We start from the raw sequence: 24,062 nt of genomic DNA on the forward strand, positions 1-24,062 counted from the left end.
CTGCTGTGTTCATCCAGCTCTACACCTTGTTATCTCAGACAATGTGGGACTTAATTTTCAACTTCATGTCACCAGGCATGTCTGTCTTTTTTGTTTTACCCTATTTCATAATTTTTCTTCACTATTTTAGTATTTGCCATTCTTCATACAAATCTCTAATTGTTTTAAATTAACATAAATAATATTTATTTTTGAATCAGCTGTTCGGTGTTTACCTAAAACCTCTGACAGCCCAACTGAGGATAAGAAATCCCAGCTGAGAGACTGTGTGGGGTGAATGCACTTGCGACATTCCGGGAAATAAAACCACCTTCATGAAACATAGCATAAGAAATAGGTGCGGGAAGAGGCCTTTCAGCTGCTTACCCCTGTGCACCATTCAGTGATGTTATGTCTGATCTGATCTTGGTCTTAACTGCACTTTACAAACTGTTCCTTATAACCCTTGATTTCCATAGTTCACATATCTGTCTCAGCCTTGAATGTATTAAATGACTCCACCTCTAAAGATTTCTGGGGTGAAGAATTCCAACACACTTGATCCTCTAAGGGAAGGAATTCTTCCTTATCTCCATCTTAAGTAGGTAACTTCTTACTCTGATATTTTATTCTCTTGGTATCTACCTTCTCAAGCCCTACCAGAATCATTTTATTTTCACTAACATCACCTGTCAATTCTTCTAACTCCAATTCGTACAGACCCAGATATAACGCAAGTGTCATAAACTACCTTTCTTATTTGATGTAAGTATCACAGTGTTTTTTGTCTGGATTTTACCATATGAAATGAATCGGGTAAATGACACCCAGTAAGCAAACAGTGGGACCATTTTTGGCAAACTGGTATCATTGTGTAGTTTTTCTTTATGACTAGATAATAGATATGAACAGTGGGCAAAAATACAGTGACAAAATGGTATTAAAGATAATATGCAATTGTCATCTAGTCTGCCCCAACATCCCTGGGCACGTGCAGTATAGAACTTTGTCTGTTCAACTTCAGCAGTGTACTTAAACACCCAATATCAGAAGAAAATCTGCAATAGCAGATTTCTGAAACTTTGCCATCATTAGTGAAATCACCTCCTAGTGCTGAATTATAAACAAATTAGAAACCAATTTGAGTAATCAAGTCCACTTAATATCAGAAGTTTGTTCTGGCCTGCTTGATTGAATGGGACAAGTCTAATCAGCTTTGACTAAATTCAGCTTCAGATGGTAAAGGATAAAGCCAAATGAATATGTTCTTTCACTTGTGAAAAAATAATAATTTATTTATAAATTTTGGTGCACTTATTGGTTCACTTTGAATGTTGCTAAGATGCTTAATGGGATGTTTTTTCCCCATTTACCAGGTTTGAAGATACTTCGCTGTTGTAACCACTGTGACATCATTGGAACTATCAAAGAAGAAAAGAAATTTAAAGGCGCACATTGGCACTGCTACCGCTGTCGAAATGGTTTCAATAGACGTGATGAAGCTGTCAAGCATTACAAAACTCATTTCCGCAACCCTCATACCACTTTCCAAATTCAAATTGCACAAGTGAGTTCAAAATGATCAAGGTGCTCAAAGATCCAGAGACTGTGTTGGTATCAAAGGCATTCTTAAGGACAGGAGGCCTGGAAGTTGAGTATAAACATCTCACCTCCCTTACCGTTGCCTCCCCACCACTCTACCAGGACCTACCTGCAGTTACTGCAGAAATCCCAATGCTTTGACATTCTCATGGCCGACAACAAATGAATTGCCCTCAAGGCACCATTAACCGTCAACAGATTGTCACATGTAATCAAATGAGGCTGCGACCTCAAAACAGCAGCTACCTGTCTGCAGTTGGGCAGAAAAAGTAGCTGACTTCATTCACCAGTTCCATTGACCATCTGAATGTTCCACTCTACTCCGTCATATTTATGTAGAACTTGCTTGTCCTTTTATTTTATTGGTAAGACTTAGACCTGCTGATGAGGCGACAATTTTCAGCTATTCCCAGGATTTTGGTTGAACCTGTCCATTGTGATGGGTAATCCTTTTATTTAATACTTTGGAAACTCATGTGATGAAACTTTCAGAAAGAACTACATCAATTCTTATGCAGTGGTTTCACAGTAGTTCAATTTTAACATTTTGCCTTAGTAATGACATTTTTTGAGAAATGTTATACATTTTAGATCATTTATTTCTAAATGTTATGGGAGAAATTATATTTTCAATTTGCACTATACATTGCATTGAGAAACCTACAACAAAATTTTTTTTTGTCTAAATTTGTTCATTCATACATTTAATTTCACCTTTCCGATTGAGCTTAATTGCTTAGTTTTGGTTATTAACGATGATTACAGCACTTTTTTTTGTAATTTGCACACTCAGAGGAATATGCCTCTGAATGTTTGTAGATTGATGGAAGGAGAAGTGGCGAGTAAGATGCTAGAAAGGAACAAAAGCTTAGTTGTACAGAAATCGTTTTTGGGAAACTTTGTAGGTGGGAGGGAAGTATCAAGGTAAAGAGGCTGATGGCAGAATCTCGAGAGGATGGGGACAAGGTCACTGGAGGATTAATACTTCTAAGAAATTGGTTGATCGTAGCCATACTATTGTGTGTTTTGCTGAAATTGAGATTTTGAATTGTTTCAAATTGCTACTGCTGCAGTAATACAGTCAATGCAGTTGTTGACAAATAACTAAGTAATGGATGTTATAGAAGACTGTTAGTTTACTTTCTAACAATAGTGCTATTACAGCTGTACTGTTTGGGTCAGATTGACTTTTTAAATTCATATTTGAGTTTGTTCCACATCAGTGGCAATTGTCGTAAACTGTGTAGGACAGATATGGACTGTGCTTGTCCGGGTGCATAATAGCCTTTTAAAGATGGCAGGATGCTGAGCTGTTCCAGAATATCCAGGCAGTGGCACATTTTTCTGGCTATGATGCATAGTAGAGCTGATCTAACATCAGATAACAGGTGCACAGGGGCCTGTGTAAATGAGTCAAGTAGATACTTTCCATGAAACTTAATGAAATTGACACTTTGGGTTGAATCTTACTTATTTTGGCAATGTTTGTAGTTCTCTTAAAAAGCTACCCATAAAAATTAAATTCTGTCTGCTATGAATACATTGCAGTACAACTGTAATTTATTTACCTTAAGTTATATTTAAATCTTCTGCAAATCAGTGATGTGGTGTGAAGGTCATTAATTGGTAATGATATTACACAGTATTTAGTCAGAAGGGTTGTTAGGGAGAGGTAATCGATAATTTAGTGTAGTATGGCACATTTTTTTTATTGATGTTTATTTTGCTGTTTTCTGTCTAATGTTAGTTTTTAAGAAAATATGAGTTACAAGTGGACCTTTTGAAATAATTGGATTTTCACTTTTTCATATTTGTTCTTTCACCCAGCAGCCCCATTGATGGAGCTTGCTCAGTGACAGCGAGCAAATTTGATGAATGTCAGCCGAATCTCAGTTTCAGACCCATAATTGTACTGTCTACAGCCACGTCCAAAGACTTGTGTTCCTTTGATGTTTAAATTCAATTGTATCAATTGTTGATTGTGAAGAAGAGGAATGAAACTTTGCCCTTCTTGGTTTTCCATCACCAGGATTCATTTCTGCCTTTCCTGCCTTATTGGAAAAAGTGCGATATTTGAGCACTTCCAGACTGCTTAAAATCTTCACCTGAACATGAAAGGGAAAAATGCAAGTACCATAAGAGGCAAAAAAAAATTAGCCTAATGTCTGTTAGTTTCAAAGGGACACATCGAATATTATTTCTGTTCATTATTACCTGCTGACTTCTGACCAGGATATGTTCAAATTTTAGACACCGGGAAATTGATACTCATTAGTAATAGTGCTGTACAAAAATCTGTTGAATTTTCATTCTTGGGCCAGGAGTGCCATTGTCAAGGCCAGTATTTACTGCATATCCCTAATTGTCTTTGAGATAGTAATGAACCCAGCCTCCTAAACTGCTGGAGTCCATGTACCATCGGTACCTACAGTGCTGTTAAACAGAGAGTTCAAGGATATTGACTCAGAAACAGTGAAGGAACAATGGTACACCAATTCTAACTTGGCAATATAAGGATGGGAATGGAGAGGAGCTTTCAATTGGTGGTGTTCCCATGTAACAGTGCAACCTGTATGTGCTACATACTGTGGAACATACAAAATGGGGGAGTGAATGTTTAAGTTAGTAGATGGAGAATTGATTAAAATGGGCTAATTTGTCTTAGATATGTTGAGTTATTGAGTTTTGTTGAATTGTTGGTGCTGAGTTCATCCAGACCATTAAAGAGTATCCTACAATACAGTCAGGAGGGTCTTCAACTGTACCCGCGCAAGTTCTATGCCTTTTAATCCAATGTCAGTTCTTGCTATTGATTTTTAGTTTTATTTCCTACATAACAACCCTGCATCCTCTGCCCATCTGCCTATCCTTTCAATAGGATGTGCACTTCTTGGATATTTAGTTCCCAGCCCTGATCCCTTTGCAGCCATGTCTCTGTGGTGCCCACAACATCATACCCACTAATTTCAATCTGCGCTACAAGGTTCTTTTACAATCATTCCTCCATATCTGCAAGGGTTCCTTTCTCTTTCCAGAGATAACGAGAGTTCAGAGACAGTATGTTCTCAGTAGTGTGAAGGGCAAGGCTGGTAGATGTATGGAATGCTGGATGACTAGAGAAATTGAAGCTCTGGTCAAGAGAAAAAAAAGAGGCGTATATCAGGTATAGACAGCTGGGTTCAAGTGAATTCCTCAGAGTATAAGGGCAATAGGAGTGTATGTGAGGGAAATCAGGAGGGCCAAGAGGGTGACATTAGATATCTTTAGTAAATAGAGTTAAAGAGAATCCAAAGAGATTCTGTAAGTACATTAAGGGCAAAAGAGTAACTAGGGAGAGAATAGGGCCCCTTAAAGATCAACCTGGCCATCTATGTGTCGAACTACAGGAGATGGGTGAGAGACTAAATGAATATTTCACATCAGTATTTACTGAAGAAGGACATGGAAGCTAGGGTACTTGGGGAAATAAATAGTGATGTCTTGAAAAGAGTTCATATTACAAAAGAGGTGATGACGGATGTCTTAAAATGCATAAAGGTGGATAAATCCCCTGGACCTGATCAGATGTTTCCTAGAACTTTGAGGGAAGCTAGGGAAGAGATTGCAGGCCCCTTGCTGAGATATATACATCTTCGATAGCCACGGGTGAGGTGCTGGAAGACTGGAGGTTGGCTAATGTGCTATTATTTTAAGAAAGGTGGTAAGGAAAGGCCAGGGAACTATAGACCAGTGAGCCTTACATCAGTGGTGGGTAAGTTGTTGGGAGGAGATTCTGAGGGACAGGATTTACATGCATTTGGAAAGACAAAGACTGATTAGGAATAGTCAACATGACTTTATGCGTGGGAAATCGTGTCTCATTAACTTGATTGAGTGAGTTTTTTAAAGAGGTGACAAAGAAGATTGAACAAGGCAGAACAGCAGATGTCTATATGGACTTCAGCAAAGCGTTTGACAAGGGTCCACATGGTAGACTTATTATTAATGTTAGATCACATTGGATTCAAGGGGAGCTAGCAGACTGGTTACAAAATTGGCTTGAAGGTAGGAGACAGAGATTGGGGTAGAGGGTTGCTTTTCAGACTGGAGGCCTGTGAACAGTGGTATGCCATGAGAATCAGTGCTGGGTCCACTGCTTTTTGTCATTTATGTAAATGATTTGGATGTGAATATAGGAGGTATGGTTAGTAAGTTTGCAGGCGACACCAAAATAGGCAGTGTAGTGGACAGTGATGGGACTTTGATCAGATGGTCCCATGGGCCGAGGTGGAGTTTAATTTAGATAAATGTAAAACATTGCGTTTTGGTAAGGCAAACCAGGGCAGGACTTATACTGTTCATGTTTGGATCCTGGAACATGCTGCCGAACGAAGAGACCGAGGGAATTGCAGGTAGACAGGGTGGTGAAGAAGGCATTTGGCATGGTCACCTTCATTGGTCATAACATTGAGTATAGGAGTTGGGATGTCATGTGGTGGCTGTACAGGATTTTGGTGAGATAGTAGGAACTGCAGATGCTGGTGAATCCGAGACAACAAGGTGCAGGGCTGGATGAACACAGCAGGCCAAGCAGCATCATAGGAGCAGAGAGGCTGACGTTTCGGGCCTAGCCCCTTCATCAGAAAAGGGGGAGGGGAAGGGGGCTCTGAAATAAATAGGGAGAGAGTGGGAGGCGGATAGAAGATGGATAGAGGAGAGGATAGGTGGAGAGGAAACAAACAGGTCGAAGAGGCGGGGATGGGGCCAGTAAAGGTGAGTGTAGGTGGGGAGTTAGGGAGGGGATAGGTCAGTCCAGGGAGGACGGACGGGTCAAGGGGGCGGGATGAGGTTAGTCGGTAGGAGATGGAGGTGCGGCTTGAGGTGGGAGGAGGGGATAGGTGGGAGGAAGAACAGGTTAGGGAGGCAGGGACGAGCTGGACTGGTTTTGGGATGCGGTAGGGGGAGGGGAGATTTTGAAACTTGTGAAATCCACATTGATACCATTGGGCTGCAGGGTTCCCAAGCAGAATATGAGTTGCTGTTTCTGCAACCTTCGGGTGGCATCGTTGTGGGACTGCAAGAGGCCCAGGATGGACACGTCGTCTGAGGAATGGGAGGGGGAGTTGAAATGGTTCGCGACTGGGAGGTGCAGTGGCTAAGCGGATGAGGGTGTCAGTGGAGGGGGACTGGTCGGGCCTGCGGGACAGGAAGAAGCGGAGGGCCTTAAGGCCATCTGCAGGGGGAGGCTAAGCGATGAGGGTGTCAGTGGAGGGGCCACTTTTAGAATACTGTATACCATTTTGGTCACTATTCTAAAGGAAAGATGTTGTTAAACTTGAAAGGGTTCAGAAATGATTTATAAGGATGTTGCTGGGACTGGAGTATTTCAGATTGGGGAGAGGCTGAATAGGCATGGGCTTTTTTCCCTGGAGTGTCGGAGGCAGTGGATTGATCATTATAGAGGTTTATAAAATCATGACGGGCATGGATCGGGTGAATAGCTGAGGTCTTCTTCCTACAGTGTGGGAGTCCAAAACTAGGTTTGAAGTAAGAGAAGAAAGATATTAAAAGGACCTGAAGGGTAGCTTTTTCACACAGGGTGGTACATGTATGAAGCAAGCTGCCAGAGGAAGTGGTGGAGGCAGGTATAATTGCAACATTTAAAGGCAACTGGATAGTTATATGAATAAAAAGGGTTTAGAGGCATATGGGCCAAATGCTGGCAAATAGAATTAGGTCAGAATAAGTTGGACTGAAGTGTCTGTTTCCATGGCGTGTAACTCTAGGACTCGGTAACCTCTGCGAATGATGAAATTCGCAAGTGAGGAGCTTGTTGAAAATAGGTTTAAAAATCATGGATATGCGATTTTTGCCCAAGGATGTTGATTTTTGTTGTTACTTATTTTTCAGTACGAACGTATTTGTGGTTTTGAAGATACAGAAGATTTACCGTACCTTGTTTTATATACTGCACTCGTTTCAGTACAGTCTGTCCTGCAGTTAACCACTGCCCTCCTCATAGTTATCCCCTTATTTCCTGTGCCTGAAGTTAGATTCCTGACCCGATCCATTCTCTCTGTCCTATTCCTTGTTTTGGAAACTTTAATAACCTTTCCTGAGCAACCCCCTTCCTCCTTCCCCTCCTCTACCATTAACTAGTTTAAAATACTTGTGACTCAATTTACCTTGATTTATGCCATCAATCCATCTACCTTATTCTGAATGTTTCATGCAATAAGATACAAGGCCTTTAAGTTCGAATGCTTGTAAAGTCAGGTTTAACCATTAATCTTGTGTGTTCTGGCCTCTATCGGCACCATACTGTGAAATACCTTGATTTTTTTAAAAAAAATTTGTTTGTATTTTCAAATTCTGCAATGGCTTTGTTCCTCCCCTGCACACACCCCCCTCAAAAGAATACATGCACACACACATGTATCCATCTAAACCTTTTTTAAAGATGCTTCTTAAAATCTTTGATCACCTGCTTTAATATCTTGTTACCTAGTGCAATGTCAAATTCTGTTTGATAACATTTCTGTGATGCCTTGTGGCCTTTATTATAGGTGCAATATCAATGTAAGTTGTTATTATAATACTGACAAACTCTACCATTGAGTGGTTCAATGTGGAGTGTCTTGGAGATGACAGAGAGAAGGTGGACATGAAACTGGGGAGGAAAGAAAGGGGAAAAGCAAAAAATGCACTTCTTGAAAAGTCATTGATCTTAACACAAAACATCGCAGCCTGGACTTTTGGTTAATGGTGAAGGAGCAGTGCTTAACACCTACTACATGAACAGATTACCTATAGTAGGCATTAGCGTAGCAATTTGGGTTTATTAAGAGTGCAGTTTTACAAGGGATCTAATTCCTCCCGTAGAATTTTATGCTAATGAATAACTTATTTGCAATTGAAAATCTACTAATTAGAGCAGGTAGATTCAGCTACCCACTCCTATATGTACTCAATTGTAGTATCTGATATTCAGTGCAGAACCACTCTAAAGGAAAGATGTGATACTATTGTTTAGCATGTTCTTCTATACCAAATTGAGTTTTCAAATGATTCAGATTGAGAGTTGCAGAATGATTCAATGAGTCAGCATATTGTCCTTTTACACCTGGAATGCAGTCCAAGTTGGATGGATCAGATGTCAAGAGTTTATGTAGTCTTAATCCATTCCAATGGTTTAATGAAGATAATTAGTACTGTGTGGGAAAATTTCTCACAGGTTGAGAAATTATTATCACAGAAAGACATAGTAGGGGACGATATGATGTGCATTTAGACTATTGTCAACTTTTTTTGAAATATACTTAAATTCATCACATTTTGAAGAATAAGTAAATTTAGAGTGAGTCAACATACTGGGTTAGAAAATGGAATTGTGAATTGGGGTCTCGGAGACATTTAGCAGAATCAATAGTGTACTCACCAATATAATGCAATATACCATGCACATGTACAAAGAATAGAATCGTGTAGACCAACGTAATGTCATCCAGCTGTACAGAACGAACTAGCAGGTCCAACTTTGCCCCAGCTAAAACTTGAATAATTCTGGTGTAGTCTAAGCAATTTCTAAGTATTTATGAATGATAATTATACAATTTATTTTAAAACCCTATTTTATTCACCTTGTAAACCAATTTCTAATCAAAGATTGATTTAAAATAGATTTACCAATATCTTTGTGATAATATGTTGTGCGCAATCTCATTTTTTTAGGAGGTAAATAGTCGACAGTATTACGAGCAAAGTGCAGAAGCTCATCATAAAGCTTACGGAGGCAACCGCATTACTTCTGGTGGGACAATAGATATCACACCAATTAGTCCTGTTGTGACAGAAGTAGCCATTAACACAACAACCTCAACCCTTACCACAGAGAAAAATGATACTATTATAGGACAGGCTGCAAAGGTATGTCAACAAAGCACAATGGAAATTAGTTTTTTTTTTGTATCCCTCATATCATCCAGCTGTAATCTTTCAGTACCATGGTCTTCCCATTCACATGGAAAGTTGATCCTTGTGTGCTGCAGCAAAATTTATGACAAATTGAGAGGGCAAAGTGTCCTGAATGAACTGTAGAAATTAGTCAAATTATTGTAGATGAGGATTATAAGAATTTTGATCAAAAGATTATGCACATACAAGTAATTTTGCTTGAGTTTGCACACAAATCTAGATGTTTTCATGTCATTATTTGATTTCATAATTGTCACACAGTTTTGAAGCACAGAAAATATAGATGAGCTGTTCAGATATCCATTTAGTCAAACCTATTGAAGGTAAAAATGAACGCAGAAACAAATTTCTGGAATCTAGTTAAAATTAATTTTGTTTTACAGTAAATTGCAGAAATAAATTTGCGGGTAAATGATGTATCTACATTCCAATATGCATGCTACGACTGAAAATAAGCTTAGGAATTCATAATCTGGAAAACATATCTGAGACTTACAGCTGTTTATTTACAGCGCCCCCCCCGCCCCCAAGATAAATAACTGATTTCAAAAATGGCACACAAATCAACAAACTTATTATGTACTATTTTTTAAATGGCATTTGCCAAGTTTTCATTCTGTATTGTTTTGTTTATTGCTTTTCTGCTGGGAGTTTCGTTCCTCTAACAAGCCAATTAAAGAATAATTATGCTGACAAAAGTTTTTAATTTTCCGATGTTAATTTTTCATATTTATGTCTTTACATTTTCAGTAGTGTCCAGGCTTTATCCTTTTAAAAAGGTGGTGTCCACATATATATCGTTTGTGTATATATATGCGTATATATGGTTTAAAATTAAAAACAAAGATAGTACTAAAAATAGAACAGTCATTAATGATATTTCGTCTTTAGAATCATTCAAATTACAAGACTGTGTGGTGGTTGGTTTATATTGGACATTCTCATGTCACATTTTATAATTAAATGTTTCAGTTTAGCAGATATCAGATTGACATGCTTGAAATATAAGATCTCCTGATTGGAGTTCTAATACACTTATGATGTACGCTACCTGAAACCTAAAAGTTTATGAATTGCCAAATATTGGATTCACAAAATAGGTACTCTCAAAAACAGTTCAACATCTCAATGTTAGTAATAATAATTTTTACCATTATCTTTTTAAAAGGATGGCAATTTGACCAGTGGCATCACTGCTGGCGCAGAAGAAACTATGGGCTCTACATCAGATGCACATCAAACTCTGGTTCTTATGGACCCAGATGGGGAAAATGGAGAGCTTGTGTACAGTGATACTGCAAACCTAGTTGCAGAACAGGTGAAATTCTAATTCATTTAATTTTTTTGTTATTATTTTATATTATGCTTACTAAATGGACTAATTTTTCAGTTGGATTGTTGAAGGTGGTGTTCACATTTATTTTGCTTCTTCATGTTTGATTGAATAGGAGAACCATGTAAACCAGGAAGGAGCCAGATTTGGTCTTCAGTTTGATGATGGTCTCAGAGGACCTAGCAACATCAAGCTGCTTTGTTTACTGGGGAGTTTCTTGGAATGAGACCTGGATCTACCTGTTACTGCTTCAAGTTTCCTGGGAGCTTACAGTGCTATAAGATGCCCACTGCAATACTAAGACCCCACAGATCATGTCATCACACAATCATCCCATTCTGGCTTGGTGACTTCACCACTCTGCCTTCACACTGCTGCAGGGAAAGGTGCACTGTGAACTACTTGGGGCCAGTGGACTGGGGTTAGGGAATGGGAATAGAGATGCATTCCTATGTATGCGGTATTGTATGTGAGCCAGAAAAACTAATTTATAAAATGCTGGCAACAAAGGGTCAAGATTGACAAATAAATGTGAGGTTTATTACAGATAGTTTTGTTTCTTTCCCTTGAGAGTCATTGAAACTGTGCGGTAAGTCATGTTCCCAGTTTGCTACCCTTCAGAATTGCCCTACTGCTGATTTAGGCAACTAAGTTGCAAAATGTTCCATAATGATGCTTAAATTTTTTTAAAATTAAAGAATGACGAATCTTAATTACTACTTATCAGAAGCAGTAACTGGGCTCACTTTGAAATTATGGACATTGCTGTAAGTTCCAGGTGAGAAGTGATTAAGTAAAATTGCCGTGTTTCTGCTGCCTGTACCTGTAAGAAGTGTGTTTGGATCCTTCTATATTTAGAGTAAAGCCTCTGAGCACTTTTCTGGAACAGTTCCACCAATAAGAAAGACAATCAGTCACCTTCTGATGGAAGGCTTTGACATTCACTTACTGCCTGATTTAAACCAGCAATGAGTCAGCATAGATATTATTTAAGGCAGATAGCATTTCGTTGTGCTATAAGACCAGACCTGGGTTAAATGGAAAATGAGTGCAGCATGTCTAGACTGCTGCTGTGTTCCCCTGTAGGTTATTGCTATTTTAATGTGTAGCCTGAAATGATGCATTACTATTATGTTTTGCTTGAATGCATTAGTCCTGCAGAACAGTCTGAATGTCCTCTGCTTTTCAAGCAACCCTATCACCATTGGTATTAAGAAAAATACTTTTACTTTTACTCATGTGACCACGAAAAATGAAATAGATTACTTTTCAACGGAAAACTTGACAGCTGTACAAGTTTGTATTATTTTTAAGTTTTCTCTTACTGCATCCCCCCACTTTTATCAACATTTGTTTTTGGTCATCCTTTAAGAGGTACTAAATATGAAGAAGATGGGGATGTATGACCTGCCATTAATTTCTCCTCTGGGGAGTGAACAGCATTCTTTTCAAGATTGCGTGGCACTCTGGGGTCAGCCATGATGATGTTAGGGGCTCAGTGCTTGATTGAGGAATCTGGTGTTGGGAAATGGGTGTCCGTTGAGAGCCACCCATCTGCCTTTGCTACCAAACCCTTTCCCACCTCTCCCCTGTGATTTACCTCCCCTTACACCATCTGTTGCTCTATGATGGTAGAATCATAGAGTCACACAACATGGAAACAGACCATTCAGTCCAACCAGTCCATGCTGACCATGTTCCCAAACTAAACTATTCCCATCTGCCTGCATTTGGTCCATATCACCTCAAACCGTTGCTATTCATGTACTTATCCAAATTTCTCTTAAATGTTGTAACTGTACCTGCATCCACCATTTCCTCTGGCAGTTCATTCCACATGCCACACTCTGTTTAAAATGGTTGCCCCTCATATCCTTTTTAAAACTTCCTCCCCTCACCTTAAAAGTATGCCCCTTGGTTTTAAACTCTCACCCTAGGGAAAAGACCCTTGCTATTCACCTTACCCTAGGCTCAAGACTGTCTCATATCAGTGCAAGGCTGCTGTCTCCCTACTGACAACGCAGTTCAACAGAGATTCTTGATCCCAGAGAAAACTAATATTAGCCTGAAAATGCTGTATGTGGCATGGTGGCCCTGCTGTACAAAGGTAATGTGGGGCCTCATCAGCTAGTGTGTGAGGGCTTTGGCATCTCCTTTAAAATCAGTCAATCTTGCCGATTGTAATGTTTTTCTTCCCCCCCCCACCGTTCCCCTCCTACGAATTATGAACACCGATCACTCCCTTCCTCTTGGAGATCCTGGGCTGTGGCCTGTTATTGCTGGTTTTCATTGCTGTAGGGCAGGGAATAAAAGGAAAAATGATATTGAGATCCTGAATTTTATGTTCAAGGTCACACTTTCTAAATCCCTGAAAATATTTAGGCCTGTAGCAAAATTCCATTATTCTTCTAGATACAATAGTGTGTGGTTGATTTTGTACTTTTCTGCTTCTTTTGATTGGGTTACAGCTGTAAGTTATAGTATTATATTTACTTCGCAATGCAAAAATCGTTAAGTCCACATTGCTGTTTTCCTTCTGAGGTGACTTGCTCATGATCAACCGTACCACATTTTTAGGCTAAGCCATATTAGCCCAGAATTGTGGGGAGTAGAGAATTTTGTAGTTTGTACTGTGAATTTTCTATTCCTCTTAGTCTTCAGCTCCAATAACTCTGAACTGAAAATTTTACCTTCTCAGAACTGATAATAGTGATGAGGTCAACAAGGGCCTTCATGAATATAAGGTTCAATAGTCTATTCATAACCAATAAAATTAAAAGATTTTGAAGGTTAGTAAGACTCCGAAGTTGTGACATGAACATGTGATTTTAAACATAATGTACCAAAATATCATTACATTATATGCTAGAAGATGTATAGTTCCAACTTTGTTTGCCTGAGGTAAAGTACAAGGTATAAAGATTAGAAGAATCCCAAATCGTTTTTTGAGTTACAGACTTTTGCTCAGGGTTCAGATTAATTTAGTTCAAGAAATACAGGAACCAAAAGTGGCAGTTACATACACTGTTTGACTTTTTTTTGCTTGTTCGTGAGACATGGGTGCTACAGGCAGGGCTAATATATATTGACCATCCCAAATCACTTTGAAGCTGATGGTGAGCAACCACCTTGGATCTTGTTGTCCATGTAATTTAGGTACACCCACGGCGTCTGTTCAGAATTATTGAACTATAGCAGTTTGATACGACTGAGTAGCTTGCTAAGCCACATCGGAGGACAGTTAAGAATCAACCACACTGAAGAGGAGTTGGAATCACATGTATGCCCGGCAACATATGGGACATGATTTCCTTTTCCTAGCAGTAGTTAGTAAAATGGATGGGATTTTACAGCAAACACGATCATTACTGATTTAGGTATTTTCTAATCAACTTGTTAAGGGCTGTTATTACAAACCTCTGGAGCAGATGGGACTTGAACCTGGGCCTCCTGGTTCTGAGATAGGATCATTACCACTACACCATTAGAGTCGTCATCATTATTGATTTATTCTAGATTTATTAATTAGCCACAGCTGCCCTAAACCAATTCACAGCAGATCAAATTAGATAATTGGCATTTCTTTGCCAGAAGCATTTCATGAGCCAGTTATGATCCTATATAGTCTCCATTAGTGATGTTCGTGCCGAGAAAAGCTCTAAATTTTGTTTTTTTTTAAACTTGATTTCCATTCTATCAATTAATTGTCTTCCCTAATGCATTTGTTTTGTCGGAAGGCCATGTACAATCTGCCCATTTTAACTTGTCTGCTGGTTGGAGATATTTTTCCTCATCAACCTGTTCAGAGATGTTAAGACACATCATATAAAACATATAACCAGCATCCAGTGAAAAAGTGGCTGAGAGGTTAATGCACTGTTAGTCTATTGTACTTTGTAGGCATGGACTCAAATCCCACTCTCATTGCTGCTTCTGGAAATTTCTAACACTATTTTCTGCTCTTGGGGTGTTGTGATGCTGTGGTAGTGCTTCTACCTCTGAGCCAACAGAATCAGACATGTCACAACATGGCTGCACAGGTTGATTAAACTAAATAACTACAATCAGCAGGCAAGGTGTCCTGTGGTGTAGTTGTAGTGTTCCTATCTCAAGAGGCCTGGTTTCAATGTAGCACTTGGTTTCCAAATAGAAAGTATAAATAGGATCCTTATTCTGTGAAATGGTAGCCCTAACTGTATTGAGTTTAACTCATTACAGCACATCAAATGTGGCAACTTCTGGAAACCTTCCATATTTGAGACTTGCACATTTTGCAGCAACTTGTAGGATTTGCAACTCATGCCATATTTCATCTTCAACACAAATTTGTTTCTCTTAAATGTATTTTTGCACTGTGAACTTGTCATTTTTCTTGCAAGTTCTATAAAATGCCTGTTATAAAATTATTTGCTGCTTTTTCTCACAAATACTTAAAAATTTAACTGCCCCATAAACTATAATTATCATTAACTTAATTTTAAATGTATGTATAACTGCTCCTGATTATTTAATCTGATAGTATAATGCTCAGTAAGTGATCTTGGAACTGTAGGTCTACTCCAGGCACCTTTTACAATCAAAATATACCAGCAATTTGTATCCAGTATTCTGAAGGCAGCAGTCCCTGAATCAGTCCATGCGTAACCTTACAACTTTTATTTTAAAACTCAAATATACCATCCTGAGAGTTGGGAGCAAACATTCTGATTTTTGCATACTGGCTCTGTGATAATTAGCTGATTGGTGTTTTACCAAAATCTAATGTGGAATGATCCTTCTCAGATTTTGATAAAATTACAAAATCCCAGAAGGTAGCCTTCTTCCAGCCTTTCCTTCCTTCCTTGTGGTTTTAATAACTAAGTATATATTTTTAACAATATTTCAGAGTAATGGAACTTTGGATCGAAATCTGCTAATAGAAAAACAACTACTCGAACTACACCAGCAGAATCATCAGCTTCGATTAGAGAAAGCAGAAACTGAGCGCAGGCTCCAAATGGAAATCCAACAGCTAAAAGATCAGGTGTGTAAAACAACAATCATTAGTGGTGCTAACCAATTTCTTTTACGATGTACCTCAGGAATGTTGGTAATGTTCACATTGAAGCAGATGAAGCAAATCTTATGATTTAATTTAGTTGTCAGAGTACATGTGGGTCTGCTATAAGTTCCTTTATTTACAATACATAGAAAAATGATATGTTTCAGAAATCAGAAACACAAAATGTAGAACAAATTAGTCAGCAGTACATAAGGCCTGAATTAGACTACGAACAGAAGGGCATAAAGAAGTAAATTGTGGATACACAAAAGCTTTTTTCATGAATTTTGCATGCTTCAAGACTTGATCTCAGGCACAGAGTTCCATGCACTAAGTGTGAGGGCAGGTTATTTAGCCAAATCATGAACCTCAATTCTAAAATCCCATCTAATCAGCAGCCAGCATATTTGGGATTCGAGAGATGCTAGAAAGCAAAACTTAAACATTGATGAGGTAACTACTTTTCCTTGGGTCACATGTTCAGCCACCCATACCCTGCAGTAGTGTTCCTGATTGGCCCCAGATTAGGGCAGTGATGGCTCCTCCCAAGTAGGTCCCTCTGGTTGCCCAACTAGGAAACCAGCCACTTCTTGCCTACCAGGTAATCAGGCCAGCAGCAAGTTGAGGCATTTAATTGGTAGCTAATTAAACATTAAGATCCTTAATTGGTGATCAAGAAGATCACTTGTGGACTTTCTCACTTAGCACTTAACTACTGAGGTGGCTAAAAGTGGGCAAATATTTTTTGATATCAACTCACTTAATTATTTGCCTTTTTCTTCACCTCTGGGGTAGGGAGATTATCACACCTACTTTATAAGTAGTAGCCATCTACTTTGGAAAAAAATAGTCAAAGATACCAAAGGCTGTGTTGATCATGCAATAGGGCGTTAATGACAAACACCAAACAGATGTTTTCCTGTTTGTTATTTGTGATTGCACCAATTATTTTATTCCGTGTCGCCTCTATTGTCAGTGGTATTTCCAATATGTGAATACTTAAAACTGAAAGACTGCTTTGAATTTGTTTCTAATTTACTACTTTTGTAGAAAAATTGTTTCTAACTTTTTGAAAAACTGTTCATGTACATGCTTTAGATTGCAAGTCTAACAGAGGCCAATTGGCAAATGGCCGAAGAACTAAAGCAATACAAATGTTCCGGAGATATTGAGAACAAAATAAGTCAAATGGTGATTATGAAATATTTAATCATTTTGTGTTTCTATTATCTGTGTATATAAACATGCTGTGGACAAGCATATGCAGAATGAATAATGGTGATGCTGTTTGTGTTCATTGTTATAATGAGGGAAATCCGATGGCTACCTCTGGAGCATGCACATGTGCATTAAAACAAGGAAATCAAATAAGACCAAAAAAACTGTGAATGCTGGAAATCCTAAACTAAAACAGAAATTGCTGGAAAAATTCATGTTCTGGCAGCCTCTGTGGAGAGAAAGTAGAGTTACCAGTTTCGGGTTCAGTTACCCTTCTCCAGGAAATCAAAATGTTGCTGCCACAGATATCTTTTCCCCCCACAGGGTGCAAAGTTGTCTTTTCTCATAGATTCTCCTCCTGGAACTTTTGAAAAAAGGTAGGGCTGGAGTAGTACATTTTTAAAACTGTAATTATTAGCACTGAACAACTTCTAAGGTACAGAAAAATTAATTCTGCAAATGTGGGGTTACGTTACTCAAAAGGAAATTTGTATGAAAGATTTAATTTCCTTTTTTTCTCCCTGTCTCATTTAAGCCAATCTGTATATCCTAATCATTTTCACACTTGCCATATATGATTTAAATCTAACTTATTCCAACACATTTCTGTTTGGCCTCCTTACCTTTGATAAACTTGAGATCATCTAAATCTCTACTGCAGGTGCCCTCATTCCCATTAGTTCATAACCCCGCAATCTTAAATTCCTTATTCTTGTTTTTAAATCCCTAAAAGATCTGACTTGTCCCTTACCCTAATCCCAGGTAGCTCTGTAGGCCCTCAAGATATCAGCATTTCTGCAGTTCTGGTCTCGGGAGCACACCTGATTTTAAATGCTTCACCATTGCCAGTCATCCCTTTAAATGTCAAAGCTTTAATATCTAGAATTTCCTCTCTAAACCTTTCTGCTTTCTCCCTTTCCTTTTGAGACACTGTTTGACATGTATGACTTTGGTGAAGCTTTTGATCTACTTCATTATCTCCTGACATGGCTTATTGACTTCATATTGCTCCAATGAAGTACCTTGGGATATTTCACTATGTAAAGTTGCGATATAGTTGTAAGTTGATGGTCTGCACTCTGTTGATTTTAGCTAGGATTTCTTAATCAACTTGGTCTTTGCTGTTGCTTGCCCATCAAACTCATGGCACACATCCCTTCTACAGGCCGTTGATGTAGAAAAGACTGTACTCTGGAGAAAATCTCTGTTGACAAGTTTGTGTGCAATTGTCAACAGGGTAAGTGAAATGTGCAGTTCCTCTGCTGCTGAGAACAAAAATCAGGGCCAGTAGCTCATAATATTATCACCTAAGATTGTCCTCAAGCCAGTATTAGTGCAGTTTGTCATTGGAACACCACAATTTTGTTATCAATACTGCATCGTGCTGATGTGCCAAGAATTTTTATGTGAGGTCCCACATGTCTTAGTTTTAATATTGAACATGTAATAGGAATGAGCACTCACCATTCTTAAGGAGTAAAGCAGCAGCAATTCTCAGTGCGGGTGTACACACAGTTAAGCGTGAAAATCAGCAAATTGCTGTCTGAATTGCCCTGCTGCCTACAGGCTGTGTTACATTGGTTCCTTGCTGAGGATTTGCTATTCAAATACAAGAAGGGCTGAAGTTTCTCATCCCTTTTCTTCATGTCCAGTTTTCTTTCCCACACACAAGTAATCCAAGTGTCTCCACAATACTTTGGATAGATTTTCATCTTCACTATTGAGAATATAATTTGGAAGGTGGATCTGATTTGAGTTTCATTTTGGAATCAAGTGGATCCATAAATGACATGTAGTTTTCTCTAGCAGACTACCGTTGGTGATAAAAATTAACCACATTGTGTGATCTTAACTCTTTTTTTTTGGTTTTGAAAACTATCATACCTGTACCTCTTCATATTGCAAAGCAGGTGAATTTCATGACCTGGTAATTCACCTATTCCAAATTGATAGGCACTTAGATATGGCAAATCCTAAGACTAAACTCAAAGCTTTTGCTTCAAGTATGTTCAGTTTCATTAATCTTAATTGATGTTACCCACAATCGTGTGCTTTGCTAATGGACTTGGTTGATTCCAGAGTTGAGAGAGTTGGATTATGAGGAGAGACTGAGTAGACTGGGATTATACTCATTGGAATTCAGAAGAATGAGGGGAGATCTTATAGAAACATATAAGATTATGAAGGGAATAGATAAGGTGGAGGCAGGGAGGTTGTTTTCGCTAGCGGGTGAAACTAGGACTAGAGGGCATCGCATCAAAATAAAGGGAAGCAGATGTAGGACTGAGGTCAGGAGGAACTTCTTCACCCAAAGGGTTGTGAATCTGTGGAATTCCCTGCCCAGTGAAGCAGTTGAAGCTACCTCACTGAATGTTTTTAAGGCAAGGCTAGATAAATTTTTGAACGGTAAAGGAATTAAGGGTTATGGTGAGTGGGCGGGTAAGTGGAGCTGAGTCTCAAAAAGCCATGGTCTTACTAAATGGCGGGGCAGGCTCGAGGGGTCAGATCGCCTAGTTCTTATGTTCTAACCCTGAAATAGATTCTGAGTAAACACAATCCTACAATGTATGAGTTATCCATTCACAGAATGCTGCAGTCAGTTCTAATTTGACACAACTGTGGATTCAACAGCTCATCTTTCTTGTCTGTATTCTTTAATATCGCATGAGATAGTAACTGTTCTTGACAATTTTAAAAGAATTTCTAACACGCTATCTTATTTTAAACAAAGATCTTAAACCTTTATTCACAATTCTGTTTAGGTCATTTCTGCTGCTGCTTATATTCTTCCCTTATTAGTTATGAATCCTGAATTTTCTGATGTCATACATTTAATTTTAACCTTTTCCTAACTGGTTACTCAGCTTACTGTTGCACCTCTATTCCTCTTGAAATAGCTTCTCCAGCTTCAAATGTATAATTGTCCAGTTTCTCCAAAATGCACTTATGGGTTAATCAATAAGATTTGAAGATTTTTTTCAAAGATGGAAAGATTTGAGATTTTATTGTCACCTACAGGATTACAGTGAAAAGTATATAATGTCACCACATATGGCACCATCTTGCGTACCTCGGTACTTGGGTCCAAAATATGGTTAGGTCCAAAATCGTAAGAGAAACGAGAGATAATAAGTTAACCATTATTTTGTAAAATAATAGAAAAATGAAGAAATAAGTAATAGTTTACATTAAAGTTTTTCATAATTTAAACTAAGTAAAAAGTTAAAAGTTCAACTGTCTTTGAGTCCTCTGCTTATCTCAGTCTGCTGCCTGTTCTCACCACTGCTGCCGCAGATACCATCACTGCTGCTGAAACTGCCAATCTCCCCTCGTGCCTCGGGAACATGCCCAGGAAGGATCCACTCGCTCACCAAGCTGGCACACTGCCATGAGCCACCTAGAGAGCAGGCCGGAACTTACCATGCCGTCAAGAGTCTAGGCCAGTACCCGCCATGAGCCACTGGCAGACCAGGCTGAGACCTGCCGAGAGACGAAAGGGGAAAGAAAAGAACAAAAAAAGGAAACAGAAGGAGTTTAAGAGCTCCGGTTGGAGCGTCCTACTCCGCCACTATCTTGACCAGGATAACTAAATGTTGAATTTAACTTTGTTGCATTATTGGAATTGATTAGATCAAACATTGACACAAGAAAATAGCCAACATTTTGCAGCGCAAATTAGTCCAGGCACAAAGTGAGTTAGCTAATTTTGTCAATATCTCAATGCCTGAGTGAGTTGTCTCATTGGTCATTTTTAAGATGTTAATATATTTCTCTTCTCCTCTGCCCTTCCTTTTCTCCATGTTCCTAAGACACAAGTTATTCTCCAACCAGCAATAAGTTTGCTCGTTGGTCTTTGCAATTCTTATTTTGAGTAATATTTGGGATGCATGCCACGGAAATTTGACATTCAATCATGGTATAAGTCAGTCTTTTTTGATCAAGCAGTTTTACCTCCTATTTAAAATACACGATACCAGTCTAAGTTTGCAAGATAATATTAAATATGAAAAGTTGAATAATTTGTAGTAAACAGTTTTAGAATCTAGTAAATCCCTCCTAGATATTGTTTTGTGATATTTCATATTTCTTTACCTGTATACTTTGCTTTCAGGTTAAAATTAGTTTTTGGACAGGTGTGTATGGAAACACTAAATGATATACAGAATCCCCATATCATAATAATTATAAACTTTTTTGTGACAAAAGTCTAAATTCAGTTAAATACTTAAACTCATTTGTGCATTTATTATAACAAGAGAAGCTTACTGTTCTGCCCTATTACATTGATTTTGGACAGCAAAAGTAAGTTGTGCTAGAAGTAATTGTCATTTTATTCTTAGATTGAGCAGATGGAGATACAGCACAAGGAGCTCTTACAGATGCAGGTGGAGCTGCTTCGGAAGGAGTATAACAAGTTAAATCATCAAGCTATCGGTGGCTCTGATTCTGTTCAGGATTCTAATTCTATTCAGGACTCTAATGATGATTGCGCTGGTGGAACTGAGAGTACAACTGAACGGACATTCGTGGGCACCACGACTTTGTCCCCCAAGAGTCATAGTGTAACACTGACCTTACCCACCACTATAGTGTCTTCGGCACATGAAATCATGACCTCTGAGCATGGAATCATGTCAACATCGGAAGATGTAATTGCCGCATCTGAAATGGACCTCAGTTCTGGAAATGTCATATCCTTCATTGAGCCTAATGATAATTCATCAAATGGATCTGCAGGTTTAACAACACTTGAAATTGTGGAGGTCCATTTAGACAGCGAGTCAACCATTTCAAATATTGAGTCATCTTCCCCAACACATGTACATCTGTATCCTGTCACACAAATCACTGATAATGTTGAACTTTCTAATGGCAAACGGATTTCCGAAGAGGATCCTGAAGAAGGAAATCAATCAAAAATCCAGAGAATTGTTTGAAACGGGCTACTGCTAATACTATGTTATTGCATAGTGTCTAAATGTATGGCTTTATTTTTATTCAATACTTCGTCAGTGAATAATTTATTAATATTTAATTCAGAATTGTTCTTATCTTAGTATTTTTAAATTGATGTTAGAGAGAACTTATTTAACTTATGAACTTTGATCATTTCAGATTGCTTTGTGCCAAAGAGTACTGTACATTTTCCTAGTACAGTAGAGATAGTTAGGCAATATAATAAGTCCTTATTGCTTGACCTTTCAAAAAAAAACTTAACAGCAATGCAATAACCTACAATTATTGTTATAGTTCTTGACTGAAACAAATATTGGGAACTCAAAAATAAGCTGACTGCTGACCATGATCAATTTAAATAATGAAACATTCTGTAAACTGTTTGATTTCAAGGCCATCAACTGAATCTGTTTCTATTTTATGGAAGTTTTAGGAATTCATTAATAGTTATGACAAGAAAATGTAAATTTATATTTAATAACGTTAAATCTTTGGAAGGGCCACTGGCAATTTAATCATCAGGTAATGAAAGTCGACTATCAAGTAGGCTTACTATCTTGTGTGCATGATGGCATTTCCAGAGTCTTAATGACATCAGCATTAACAGATGAATTGTATTAAAGGAAATTGAATTCAAGACTACTGTCTCTTTATATAGCTGCAATAATGGAGTGATTTTAATCTCCCCTTTAAAGCATTTTGCCTTTCACACCCCTCAAAGTTACCAATCTAAATTACTCAGCAAAAATGTGATGGACCTGCCAGAATGATTAACAGCAAAACTCGTGCCACACTTGGTGCTGAACATTACGTTAACGCTAGGTGTGTTTGTGGCGAGCAGCATGTAAAACAGGGCAGGTAACCTTATTGGTAGTTTTCCTCCCAACCCCAGAGCTCAAACTCAATATGGAAAGTGAGCGGGCACCTAACTTGGTAACCCAACCACCATATGTAAAGCAAGTACAAATCAATTGAGCTTGTCATTTGCAGAGAGAAAATCACTTTGCTTTTCGCATTCAGTCCGAATATATTGTGAGTTGAATGCTTACAAGGTGCCTCAGATGCCTTTTGGTGTTTGTGTAATCTCTGCAGACGTTAAGCTGTTTTGAATTAAATGACCAAGTGACTTGGGCAATTTCGGTTCTGTTTTTATTTAATTGAGGCTAAATTGCTAACTTGAAATCATTCGGTATGTCCAAGTTGGTGATGTTTGAATCCAAAATAATTAGTGTACATTAAATTATTTTTAATAAATTCCTTTTAAATAATTTCAAGCCTTAGATTGCTACAGATACTTATTTTATAGCCTCTTCAAATTGCATTTCACTCTTTCATGACGTGCGCATTGTTTCAGTTTTGTTATGGTTCAGCCATGAAAAATATATTTTTTGGTTTCCTTCCATTGCCTTTAGTTTAATGGGTAAAGATGTTTCCAATGGATATTGTTGAATTGATATTTTTAATTAAGTTACAATTTCATATCATAAAAGACATTAAAATATGTATTCTACAATAGCAGCCTTGTATATAATTTTTTTGATTGAGCTAGTGATAGACAACTTTTGCACTGAGCAAAAACAAATAATTTCCTTTATATTTTGTTCCAAAATCAAATGATCAGATGTATTCTTTAAATAAACCTGAAATGAAGCGTGTATATTTTTGCATTGTTAAACAGCAGTAAGTCTAAAATTGAGGTAATTCACCTTTTATTTAAATTTCTTCTTGTGAGCAAGTTAGGGATTAATATCAGATGGCACCTCGTATTTTCATTCTTCCAAGTTCATTTATTCTTCAGACTTGAACAAACTATATTTTCAAACTTGAATTTCTAAATGAAGATGTTTTGCTATGTCGCACTGTACAAATGTAAGTTCTAGTGAACTAAATAACTGTACATTAGTAAATTGTACATTAAATATTTTCAGTTCTGTTTCTTGCACTTATTTTATCAGAATAAAATAGATCTGCAAAAGACTG

General features: G+C 38.0%; 1 protein-coding gene across 2 annotated transcripts; it reads left to right on the plus strand.

Annotated features, from left to right (window-relative positions):
• The first annotated feature begins 4 nt into the window (after nt 1-4).
• On the plus strand, nt 5-24,059 carry zgc:193801 (uncharacterized protein LOC564476 homolog). Of its 2 annotated transcripts, XM_048611617.1 has the most exons (7): nt 1,432-1,546; nt 3,409-3,707; nt 9,292-9,486; nt 10,703-10,852; nt 15,753-15,890; nt 17,007-17,099; nt 21,467-23,958. In XM_048611617.1, exons 2-7 carry the CDS (start codon nt 3,693-3,695, stop codon nt 22,061-22,063), a joined length of 1,188 nt encoding a protein of 395 aa, XP_048467574.1. In that variant the 5' UTR covers nt 1,432-1,546; nt 3,409-3,692; the 3' UTR covers nt 22,064-23,958. The 2 variants fall into 2 exon arrangements, with proteins under 2 accessions (XP_048467573.1, XP_048467574.1); XM_048611616.1 differs by lacking the exon at nt 3,409-3,707 and having other exon boundaries at nt 5-1,546; nt 21,467-24,059.
• The last annotated feature ends 3 nt before the right edge of the window (nt 24,060-24,062 follow it).

The sequence above is a fragment of the Rhincodon typus genome, chromosome 24, assembly GCF_021869965.1.
Source record: "Rhincodon typus isolate 14 chromosome 24, sRhiTyp1.1, whole genome shotgun sequence".
Classification (NCBI taxonomy): domain Eukaryota; kingdom Metazoa; phylum Chordata; class Chondrichthyes; order Orectolobiformes; family Rhincodontidae; genus Rhincodon; species Rhincodon typus.